This window comes from Chionomys nivalis, chromosome 8 (assembly GCF_950005125.1).
Source record: "Chionomys nivalis chromosome 8, mChiNiv1.1, whole genome shotgun sequence".
Lineage (NCBI taxonomy): Eukaryota > Metazoa > Chordata > Mammalia > Rodentia > Cricetidae > Chionomys > Chionomys nivalis.
The window spans coordinates 70,477,636-70,489,693 of record NC_080093.1 but is presented as its reverse complement, the minus strand read 5'-3'; the positions used below and the strand labels follow the sequence as shown (position 1 = coordinate 70,489,693).

At 49.7% G+C, this 12,058-nt stretch overlaps 1 protein-coding gene across 1 annotated transcript; it reads right to left on the bottom strand.

Annotated features, from left to right (window-relative positions):
* Positions 1–2,320: 2,320 nt before the first annotated feature.
* Cd19 (CD19 molecule) lies at positions 2,321–8,611 on the bottom strand. Its single transcript, XM_057779134.1, has 15 exons — positions 8,513–8,611; positions 8,028–8,294; positions 7,531–7,737; positions 7,159–7,434; positions 5,859–5,966; positions 5,568–5,616; positions 5,236–5,324; positions 4,824–4,922; positions 4,600–4,698; positions 4,453–4,521; positions 4,298–4,354; positions 4,152–4,208; positions 2,842–2,928; positions 2,637–2,743; positions 2,321–2,488 (listed from the first exon to the last, which is right to left on the bottom strand). Exons 1-14 carry the CDS (start codon positions 8,598–8,600, stop codon positions 2,652–2,654), a joined length of 1,644 nt encoding a protein of 547 aa, XP_057635117.1. The 5' UTR covers positions 8,601–8,611; the 3' UTR covers positions 2,321–2,488; positions 2,637–2,651.
* Positions 8,612–12,058: the final 3,447 nt, after the last annotated feature.

The following is a 12,058-nucleotide window of genomic DNA, read 5'->3' as shown; positions in this document are numbered from 1 at the left end:
CAGGTGACAGCCTTTAATCTAGCTGAGTGCTGTCAATGTCCCCTGGAGAAATCAGATCCCACAACATGAGGGCAGCATTCTCAAGGCTGGCCCTGTTGCAGGGTGTCCTACTTGTGCGGTTTTGCTCTGAGACCAGATGGCCTTGAACTCTCCACCCTGCAGCCTCAGCCTTCCAAATCCTAAGGCACTGTGTAGCTCACCTGTGCTTTTGAGAAACCGATACAAATCAGGGTTCCCACAAGCCTCTTCCTGGGCTCAATTTACTTTGGAAAAGCCTCCACGTGCTCAGTCGCCTCCGAGTCCTCCAAACCTGTCCCCTCTTTTCTGCTATTGTTTTCATGGTCCAAGCTGGCCTGGAATTTACTGCAATTCTGAATTCTATTGCTTTATCCCTCCAGACGCACACAAAGGCATGAGTGATTACTTCAGTGGCCAACTTAATCTTCAGTCTTCTCCCCTTACTGGAGGATGGAGGAGCTGAACTCACCAACCCTCTAATCCTACCTGGTCTTTCTGGTGACCATTCCAATCCTGAAGCTACCAACCAACCATCAGTCAACTCACCGGTGTGCACGAGTGCTTTCACACACACACGTACACACACACATACACACACACATGCACACACACACACGTACACACACACACACATACACACACACGTACACACACACCACACACACACATCACAGGAAATATAGGATTATCTGCGTGAGTTTGAGGCCAACCTGGTCCACAGAGTGAGTGCCAGGACAGCCAAGACTGTTTACTCAGAGAAACCCTGCCTAGAAAAAGAAAACAAACAAACAAACATGCATACATTTCATAAAGCTTCAAATATAACTGGGTTACAAAGTGTTCTCAGCAACATCGTGTGAGGCCCTAGGTTTGGTCCCAGTACCAAGAGAAAAGGTCAGTTTTACAGAAGATCAAGGAAGAAAGATTCTAAACTGAGAAAAGGCCTCCATCAGTTGTTCTGTGCATAAGTCTGTAGGGCCTTTTCTTGATTAATAATTTCAGAGGGCCCAGTCCATTGTGGGCATTGTCACTGCTAGGTAAGTGGTCCTGGAAGGTCTAACAAAGCAGGCTGAGCAAGTCATGGGGAGTAAGCCAGTGAGCAGCACTCCTTTATGGCCTCTGCATCAGCTCCTGCTCCAAATCCTATCTTGAGTTCCTGCCCTGAGTGATGGGCTAGTTGTGGTTATTTATTGCAGAAATAGAAACCCTAAATACAATATATATCAAAATCTCATCTCAAGTGCCGGGCGGTGGTGGCGCACGCCTTTAATCCCAGCACTTGGGAGGCAGAGGCAGGCGGATCTCTTGTGAGTTCGAGACCAGCCTGGTCTACAAGAGCTAGTTCCAGGACAGGCTCCAAAACCACAGAGAAACCCTGTCTCGAAAAACCAAAAAAAAAAATCTCATCTCAAAAACTCACACACAGTCGGGCGGTGGTCATGCACACCTGTAGTGGGGAGTTGCAGGCTGTGTTCCTGCCGCCCCAGCTCCTGGTCGCCTGGCTAGCTTATGCCCCGAAATAACAACACACAAACTGTATTCTTTTAAACACTGCTTGGCTCATTATATCTAGCCTCTTCTCGGCTAACTCTCTCACCTGGACTAGCCCATTTCTAATAATGTATGTAGCACCCCAAGGTGCTCTTACCGGGAAGATTCTAGCCTACGTTCATCCTGGGTCGGAGCTTCATTGCATCTGCTCTGGAGAGGAGAGCATGGCGTCTGTCTCTCAGAGGAGCTGCCCTGCATCTGAGCTCACTTCCTCTTCCTCCCAGTATTCTATTCTGTTTACTCCACCCACCTAAAGACTGGCCAATCAAATGGGCCAAGGCAGTTTCTTTATTAGCCAATGACCTTCCTCCATCACACACCTTTAATCAAGGCCAGCCTGGTCTACAAGAGCTAGTTCCAGGACAGGCTCCAAAGCTACAGAGAAACCCTGTCTCGAAAACAAACAAACAAACAAAAAGCTCACACACCCTTCAATTCCTTACATAAATTTACTTTGATAAATCCTGGCATACTCAATCAGTTTGTGACCTTACTGTAAGAATGAAATGACTCATAGATGTTAATGTTCAGAATAGAGAAGACAAAAAGAAAATCTGTAGTGATGCTGGATGGTGAATAAACAGATGTGCATCCCCGGGTGTTCAGAAAGTGGTTGTTGCCAAGGCCTAGGAAGGCCCGGGCCCGGCTGCATTCAGATGGCAGCCCTCCTCCCTCTAGGTGATTCCTTACTCTCCCACACAAGGGCATGGCTTCAGAGAACTTGACTGACTCAGTGAATTTATTTGGGGGGAAACAGGAAAGGGTGGGTAGGAAGCTTCATTTGTACGCGTGTAGGAGTGTGGGTGTGTGTCCGTGTCCACACATCCTAAACAAGGTTATTTCATTGACTGACACCATCTGCTTGGGACCTCCAGATTTCAGAGTTGGATGTAGTTCTTGGAAGCTGAGGAAGCCCAGGCTATGTAGAAAAAAACAACAATGGGGAGGAGACTGATCCCTTCCACCAGGCCCTGGAAACCCCTCCTCTTCCACTCCCCACAAGCCAGCACTGCACCCTTGTTTATCTCCCTCTTCCTCCCCTCTCCTAGGGGCAGTGCCCGGCTCACCTAGTCACTTGGGAGTCATCTGGTATCCCAAGTCCCCATGTGGTCCTCTCCTCCCCATGCTGGTTCTGGATCATCAGACTTGTCCATGTTTTCATAAGAGTCTGCATCTGGATAAGACCAGGAGAAAGGAAAATATAAACAGGATGGGAAGAAGGCAGGAGGAGGGTGGTCCAGAGGACCACTAGGAACATGCAGAAGCACCCACCTTCTTCATGACTGGGACCAGACCGAATCGATCGGAGCTGGGGAGCTGCATACAGGATCCCTCTCATATCCTCGTAGGACTGGGACCCTGCTTAGATAGGGAATGGATTGGAGACTCAAGCTCTACTGGGGTTTGGGGGAGGGGAGCGCTGCCTACTACAAGGCAGGAGCCAGGCAAGGGAAAATGGAAGCTTCTCATGTCAAACTAGGAATGATTTGTTCAGCATCAAGATCCTACTCAGAACTGGGCTTGATGGAGCACGCCTTTAACCCCAGCACTTAGTGGGCAGAGGCAGGCGGGTCTCTGTGAGTTCAAGGCCAGGCCAGCCTGACCTCCAGAGTGAGTTCCAGGACAGTCAGGGCTACAGAGAGAAATCCAACTCTAAAAACAAACAAAACAACAACAATAAAAAGATCCTACAACTGAGCCAAAGCCAAAGGAAGGGTCAAGAAGAGAATTGGGAGGAGTCAGAGTAAGTCAAGATCACAGAAAATTATGCGGACAGCTGGAGTCAGGGTTAAGACTGTATTAGGGTTTGGTAGAGATCAAACTTCAGGCAGGAAAACATTGCCTTCAACTTCTTTGTTGGTTAGTTGGGTATTTTTTGTTTCATCTTTGTTACAAGGCTTCAGTCTAGGCTGGCCTGGAATTTACAAGTACCCCAGGCTAGCCTCAAACCCATGGCCATCTTCCTGCCTCAGCCTCCACAGGCTGGGATTTCAGGCATGAGCAACTCTGTCAGGCCCATTTGGGTCAGCATTGATGTTCAAGGGTAGAGACGGTATAAATACTAGGAAAACTGGATAGAAGGTAGAAGTCGGAGGCGGGAATGAAGTCCAAGACAAGGGTTGATCTTGGGCTTGGGATCAGAGTTAAGATTATATCAGCCTCGGAGGCTGAAGAGATGGCTCAGAGGTTAAGAGCACTGACTGCTCTTCCTGAGGTCCAGAGTTCAATTCCCAGCAACCACATGGTGGCTCACAACCATCTGTACTGAGATCTGGTATCCTCTTTGGGCCAGCTAACATACAGACAGACAGAACACTGTATACATAATAAATAAATAAATCTTTTTTAAAAAGCCGGGCGGTGGTGGCGCACGCCTTTAATCCCAGCACTTGGGAGGCAGAGGCAGGCGGATCTCTGTGAGTTCGAGACCAGCCTGGTCTACAAGAGCTAGTTCCAGGACAGGCTCCAAAACCACAGAGAAACCCTGTCTCAAAAAACCAAAAAAAAAAAAAAAATCTTTTTTAAAAAAGATTATATCAGCCTAAATTGACCAAAGAAGGGTCTTCCTAAACATCTCTCACCAAGTGAGGATGCTTCCCTGCTGGGGTCCCAGGCAGATCCGTGGGGGCTCAGGAAGTCTGAAACAAGAAGAGACTCATGGTCACTTTTTTTTCCTGGCCTCCAGCCTCATCCCAGAGTGATTTCACTCACTCACACACATACACACCCATTGTCCTGCCAACTGGTTGGGCCAGCTCCTCATCTGCGTTTTCGTAAGACTCAGCTGTGGGAGAGAGGTCTCAAGCAGGGCTCCTGTGGGTTAGGAGCTCCGCAACACAGCATATCCTCCTGGCCGCCAGCCCCACAAGGACCCCACGTTACCGTTAGAGAAGGAGTCTTCTTCCTCTGGACCCATGGGCTCATCCTCAGGGTTCTCATAGCCACTACCATCTGATAGAGAAAGGGCGGCATCGCTAACAAAGGTCCTCAGTCGGGGAAGTCTTGGGACCCGGGGGAGTGGGGCCTCACCCTGAGAAATCTGGTCCTGCCCAAGGTTGGAGTCGTTCTCATAGAACTCTGAGCCATCCTCACTGTCCGGCTCTTCATAGGCCTCCCCTTCTTCCAGCCCTGAGTTTGGGACGGGCGTGGAAGATTGAGTTATCTCTAGCTCTCCTCCTCCACCCCCAGTCCAGTGATTCCCTCGGCAGGCTGCTCCAACATTCTCCAGGTGAAGAACTACCCTTCAGTCTGACCTGATTCATGGCTCTGAGCTCCAGTGTCCTGGACTTCAATGCGTGGATTTCCATAGGACCCACTGGTACTCCCCAGGCCAGCAGCCCAATGCTGATGGGCTGATGAGAAGAGCATTTTAAAACGGTCATCAGACAGGCCAGAAAGGACACAATGCTTTAGGCTCTGCAGTCAGCCTCTGTGCACCTGGGTAACTGGCCTTGAACCATGGGAAAGGGATCTAAAGCCTCAGTTCTAGGACAAGGTTGTGTTCTGACCAAGATCCAGGCACCAGACTTGACTGATCTGGCGGAACTCGCACTGGGCTCTGCTCTGGGGAAGGCTCTGCTCTCGAAGACTGGAGAAATGACCATGTGCAGTTGGCTAGCTCTGGAAGGAAGGGTCTGAGTCAAAGGCCCCCCGAGAGTCCCTCACCCGAGCCCGAGGTGGATGTAGGAAGGGAGAGCACATTCCCGTACTGGTTCTGGGTCCCGTTTCCTGAGGGAGGGGTCACTTTGAAGAATCTGGAAGGAGAAAGGGTGGGTACATCTGGAGGCTAAACACTATAGGCAGTCTCAGTTCTGCTCTGTTTCGGTTGTTAACGTGTAGGGGCAGTCTACCAGTGAGTTTGGGACCATGCCAAGGAAGGTGATTTTGGAGGCAGTCTCTGAACTTGGGTAATATTTCAGCCAACAGAGATGGTGCCAAGGCGTGCAGGACGGAAGAAAGAATGTAACGTTTGTGGCCAAAGTACCCTGCTACTTTACCTCCTGGCAGGGTCCGTCATTCGCTTTCTTTTCCTCTTCTTGATAAGGACTGGTGGGATTTAAAGAGATGGATCAGAAACAGGACTGCCTGGCAGGAGGAGAATTTGGGAGACACGGGGAGGTCCCTTGGGTCAATAGAGGGGATGGATGTACAAACACCAGAGGCCCTGGGAAGTTTGAGAGGCACTAAAGAAATAGGGACAGGGTTGCGGGACATGTCAGATCACTCAGTGTGAGCTTATTCTGGGAAAGACTGGGTAGAATTTGGGACAACTGGGGGGTATGGCTCACCTCTTCGAAGATAGAGAAAAGCCACCAGAGAAACCAGACAGAAAATGAGATATACTATAGTCACAACTGGAATCCTCCATCCACCAGTTTCCAACAGCCAGGTCCACACTGCAAGGAGGGAGGAGCTATAAGACAAGGATTGTACATCTAATTTACTCCCCAGCCCCTCAAGGGACATCTGTGAGACCAAAGCAAGACACAGCTTTAAAGCCCTGAGCTCTGCAGAAGGCCCTTCTCCCTTCCACTAAGAAACTGTTATTCCCGGGAGGACAGGGATTGTGCCACAGAGCCTGGCACAGATCACAAGACACTGTAGTAACAAACCACACACACACACACAAAGCATGGGTATTAGTCAAGAAATGTCAGGATTAGGCTAATTCTGCACCTAAGGATAATCACGGTCAAAATGCAGGACAAAGGTGAGTCTACCAAGTTAGAACTGAGATCCAGTACATCTCGAGATCAAGTTTGGAGTGCAAGTTGCTGTAGCGTTTAAGGGCTGTGGTCAGGATAGTGTGGTAGGGTTGTATTAAGAGACAGCAAAGGCAGGACATGGTGACCGATTTGACAGATGGAGTGAGGACAAGGAAGAAAGTCAAGCTCCGAAGCTTGGGCACGTGGACCCAGGTAGCTTCTCTTGGGTGCTCCATGTGTGCAGAGCCACCCAGTAGAGTAGAGGCGGAAAAGATGCTGGGTTTGAGTTTATATAGTAAGCCTGAGATGTCCATGGGACATCAAATGGCAGTTCCAGGAGATGGCTGGGTACAGGGAGTGTGGAGCCCATGGTAGGGATGGAGGCATGGGAAACTAGGAGCCACGGGAGTAAAGGGTGCTGGATGAGAAGAGAGTGTGGGTAGGAGTGGGTACAAGGCTCAGGCCTCTAACAGGGAGGGGCTGGGAAGGAAGCTCACAGGAGAAAACCCAGAAAAACTAGCTATCAGAAGCAATGAGCAAAGAGCTAAAATTAGGATTCAATGTACAAATTGGAGTTTGGGATGAGGTTTGAAGCTGGTTTAGTGCTAGGCTGGCTTAGAACTTATATTCATGCCTCAGCCTCCCAAGTTCTAGGGTTACTGTTGTGCACTACCAGCCCTAGTGTCTGTCTTTCTGTCTGTCTGTCACTACATACCCACACATGCGTGTGCGCGCACACGCACACAAACATACACAGTACTAAGGTTGGAACCCAGGGCCTCATACATGCTAAGTATACACTCTACTGAACCACAATTCTTCCTAAACCTTCCAGTTCCTTCAGGAGCTCCACACAGATTCCCAGAATTGAGAGAAACCCTACCTGACCTTGCAATGACCTTCACGTGCATCTCGATGGTCAGGCCTCCGTGGAGACAATAATAGGTACCTTCATCTAAAGGTGTGGCTTGAGGCAGTGACAGATGAGGCCCCCAAACCCACATCTCTCTTCTTGGGTGCTCTTCCCCAAGGCTTAGGTTCAGTAATGGAACATTAGACCTAGGATGTACATGGACCCAGGAAATGGAGCCTCTTGTCACTGGGACAGGGGGTACCCCACAGGAGAGCCAAACTGTGGAGCCAGGGGCTACAGTGAGATCTAGAGCAGGGAAATAAAAGATAACAAAAGTATGAACCATGGGGTCTCATCTCCTCAAACCCTCCAGGTCCCAGCGTCTCAGCACTGTCCCCTTACCTTGGTTGATTAGACTCTCATTCAGACTGATCCTCCGTGGGGCACATACAGGCTCTGTCCCCACGACCTTAGGATGGTCTTTCGCCCACACATACAGCCAGGATTTGTTGCGGGAACCAGAAGCAGGGCTATGGCTCCCTGAGGACCTGTTCTTCAGGCCACATTTCAGGTCCCCTATATCTGAAGCATTCCAGCGGAACAGCTCCCCTGGAAAGAAACCCCAAACCATACATAGAACATAAGATGGGGTGGGGGGAGATACAGAGACCAGAAAGGCAGAGTCAGATACAGAGAGAAAGCACTTATGGCTGACAGAATTGCGAGTTAGAGATGTGGGATAGCTCAGAGCAGTTATCAAGTCATAGGAACCAGCTGCCTAGAATCCCTTCCTCCTCAGTGGCTGTTGCTCCACCTTGCCCAAAGACCTTCCTCTGTCCGCGTCCGCGGAGAGCCCCTTTCCAAGCAACGCCCACTACCCAGCCCAGCCAGCCACTCACCACTATCCTTCACATTCACCGTCCAGGCAGGTTGCCAGGTATCCTTGAAAGAGGGCCTCTTCTGGCACAGGTAGAAGCCCCCCATATGGTCCGAGACATTGACAATGACTAGCAAGACTCCCAGGGGCCCCACCCGCAGGCCCAGGCCTGGAGACCCTAGGCTCAGCTCCAAGAAGGGTGTAGACTGATTTCCTCGATACCAGGCCAGCTTCTCAGAAGAGGTAGATGGGGGGTCCGAGAGGCACGGCAGCACAAGATCGCCTCCCTCTGTGGGGAGAGGAAGAGGGGAGCCCCAGCCCCCCTTCCCTCCTTATAAGCCATAGGACCCCAAAAGTTCACCATATGGGAAGCCCTGAGGGTCTCTTCTGACTCATCCCAGAGGTTTACAAATAAGAAAATGGAGGCGCAGAGGAGGCCAGTCCCTCAACCCAGAACCCAGGCTTCCAAGCCCAGCTCCTTCCCTTCAGAGGCACAGACAGACATACCTTCTATCTCCACCTGTACCGGCTTCTGGGTCCTGCCTCCTACAAGGGTAAGGAAGAGAAGGAAGGAGAGGGGGAGAGGAGATGGCATGGTAGCCAGGCTCCCCGGGGCACTCAGCTTCTGTGTGGCCGCGCAGAGGATGCTGGGGCAAGCCGGAGGCTGGTGGGCAATGAACCGTGGGTGTCTGTGGGGGTGGTGGCAGTCCCCCTGTAGAGGAAAGGAGTGGTCACACCTTAGGCCCCCTTCTGCAGGCAGTCTTCCAGATCCACGGCAGTTGCTCCCTCCTTGTCACCCAGCACTTAGCCCAAGTAAGTGACCTTGCTATGTTTTAGCATGGAAGTCCCATGGGCAAGGCTAACATCTTCACCGCTGCACACAGAGTTTTCCACATAGTGGCTGCTGGTAAATATTTATCAAATTAGTGGATACAGATACCTGGTTTCCCTTCTTCTCCTTTATCCTCCCTTCTCCTGACTCTGATCCTGTCATACCTCTGGCTCCCAAGTGATGGGATTAGGGGCATGTGCCACCTGCCTGGCTTCCACCTTTTTTCCTCTCTCATCTGTGCATAGTTATTAGGACTTTATATTGGACATGGTGATCCAGTCCTATAATTCCAGCTACTTAAGAGGATCACAAAAGTCAAGGCCATCTTGGACTGCAGAATGAGTTCAAGACCATTCTAAACTACTTAGTAAGACCTGTCTGGAAAAAAAAATTAATAAAATTATTTATTTATTTATTTATTTATTTATTATTTTACATGCTGGCTGTAGTTTCCCATTCCTCATCTCCTCCCAGTCCCTCTCCCCCAATTTCCCCTCTGTTCCCAGCCCCCAATTCCCTCCTCTATTTCTGTTTAGGAAAGGGCGGGTCTTCCATGACTATCAACAAAACACGGCATAGTTGCAGTAAGACTAAGTACCTTCCCTTGTATTAAGGCTGGGGAGTATGGGGAGTAAGGTCAGAAGCCAGTAAAAGGTCGGCTGTAGCCCCCGTTCCCGCTGTTAGGAGTCTAGGCACTCTGCATGTGTGTCACAGCTGTGTACCCTGTCTGAAAATTTAAAAATATTTTTTAAAAAGCTTGGGAAGCCGGGCGGTGGTGGCGCACGCCTTTAATCCCAGCACTCGGGAGGCAGAGGCAGGCGGATCTCTGTGAGTTCGAGACCAGCCTGGTCTTCAAGAGCTAGTTCCAGGACAGGCTCCAAAGCCACAGAGAAACCCTGTCTCGAAAAACCAAAAATAAATAAATAAATAAATAAATAAATAAATAAATAAATAAGAAAAATTAATAAAAAATTAAAAATAAAAAGCTGGGGATATGGTTCAGAGATAGAGTATATACAAGACCCTAGATTCAATCCTGCTACCACACACATTCACGCAGACACACACACAGATACACACATGCATACCACATATTGTGTTTCATTCCAGTTTGGGCTACATAGCAAGACCCCATTTCAAAAAAGAAAGCCAAGCAGGCATACATAGTGGCAAACACCTTTAATCCTTTAATCCCAGCAACTGGGAGGCAGAAGCAGTTCCAGTTCTGATCTCTGTGAGTTCCAGGCCAGCCAGGGCTACATAGTGAGACTCTTACTCAATCCCCCTCAAAAAAAAAAAAAAAAAGAAAAGAAATCGTGAGCTGGGTATGTAATGTAGCTCAATGATAGAGCACTTGCTTACCATATACAATTCCCCAGGTTCCAGAACAGGAAAAAAAAAGTGTGCACGCGCGCGAGCGTGTGTGTGTGTGTGTGTGTGTGTGTGTAGTGTGTGTTTGTGTGTATGTTTGGTGTATGGGGTGCATATGTTTGTGTATCTGTGGTGTGGAGGGCTGGGATGTTGTGTGGTGTAGGGTGGTGGGATATGTGTGTAGTGTGTGTATGTGGAGGTGTGTATATGTGGGGTGCGTGTGTATGTGTGTGGAGGATGTGTTTGGTGTATGGAGTGTGTGTGTGTGGTGTGGGGTGTGTGTATGTGTGTGGTAGTGGGGAGATGTGTATGTGGTGTGTGTGTATGTATATGTATGTTTGGTGTATGGGGTGTGTATGTTTGTGTCTGTGTGGTGTGGGGGGCTGTTGTGTGATGTAAGGGGGTGGGATGTGTGTGTGTGTGTCTTTTTTGGCCCAGCCTACAGTTCAGTTTCTGAGAGACAGTATCAGCCTGAGAGTGGAGCCATTAGCTGCTGCAAAACCATGATTAAATGTCTTCATCTCTAAGCAAGTTAGTAAGAGAGCTGACCCCAGAGGGTTCTGGGGACACATCAGTCAAAGCTGAGAAGGGTGGACAGCTGTATGGGGCAAGAGCCACTGTCACTCTTTGCAGGGGTCTTTGGAAATGACTTCTGGTTAGGGTTCCTTTAATCTTCCAGCTACGAAGGAGAGTCATGGAAATGGGGGTTTAAGCCTCAAGAAGAGAAAGGCATTCTCTAAAGTCACACAGAGAAGGTGGTTCAGTAGTTTGTGCATGTGTGCGTGCGTGCGTGTGTGCCTGTGTCTGTTGTGCATGTGTGTGTGTCTGTGTGCAAGTGTGTGCCTCTGTGTGTGTGAGAACTAGAGGAAGATAGCCTGTGTGTGTGCCGGGGCCTTTCACTGATGACATCCTGAAAGGAAACCCTAGAGACCCCAGAGACAAGCTTTCTTAGTTGAGTCCCAGGCCTGTCTCAACTGGGCTGTGACTTCCTGTTTGCCCCAGGCAAACCTCAGGGGACTCCACAGGTGGCAGGGGCCCTCACTTCCCTTGATTGAGCTGAGAGGCCAAGAGGGGAGAATGAGGCTTGGGAAGCAGAGGCTTCAACTGCTTAGCTCGCAGCAGCGCTTCTCCCCAGCTATCTCCTCCTTGCCACCCCTCCTAAAAGCCTCAGAAAGACTTCCAGGCCTTGTGGGAGGAAACAAGGCCATTTTGCCTTCGTCGGTCTACCATAGCACACTGAGCATCTCCCACCCACAGGGCCTTTGTATAAGCTGCTTTTCCACTTGGCTGCTTCCTTTCATCATTCCGCTCTCAGTTCAAATATTACTTCCTCAGAAAGGCCTGCCCAGAACTCCCAGGTACTTTTCTGACTTCACATCCTTGGTTTTTTTTCCTATCTAGCATTTACCCCACCCCCACCCCCGTTTTAAATTACACTTGCTGTTTGTTAATCTCCTTCCTTATCTGCATCTTGAACCAGAATACAGACTGTTCCAGTCTTATGCCCCTGGCAACCCGGGGGGGGGGGGGGGGGGGGGATAGCTTGCCTCAAAGCAGGAGGACCTGAATTCAAGCCCCAGAATCTTGTATAAAAATGCTAGGCATCAGACGGTGGTGGCGCACGCCTTTAATCCCAGCACTCGGGAGGCAGAGGCAGGCGGATCTCTGTGAGTTCGAGGCCAGACTGGTCTAGAAGAGCTAGTTCCAGGACAGGAACCAAAAGCTACAGAGAAACCCTGTCTCGAAAATCAAAAAAAACAAAAACAAAAACAAATAAAAATGCCAGGCATGATCCGGGGAGATGGCTTTGAGGGTAAAGGAGGAAAACCCCAAGGTGGGGGTTCCTCCGC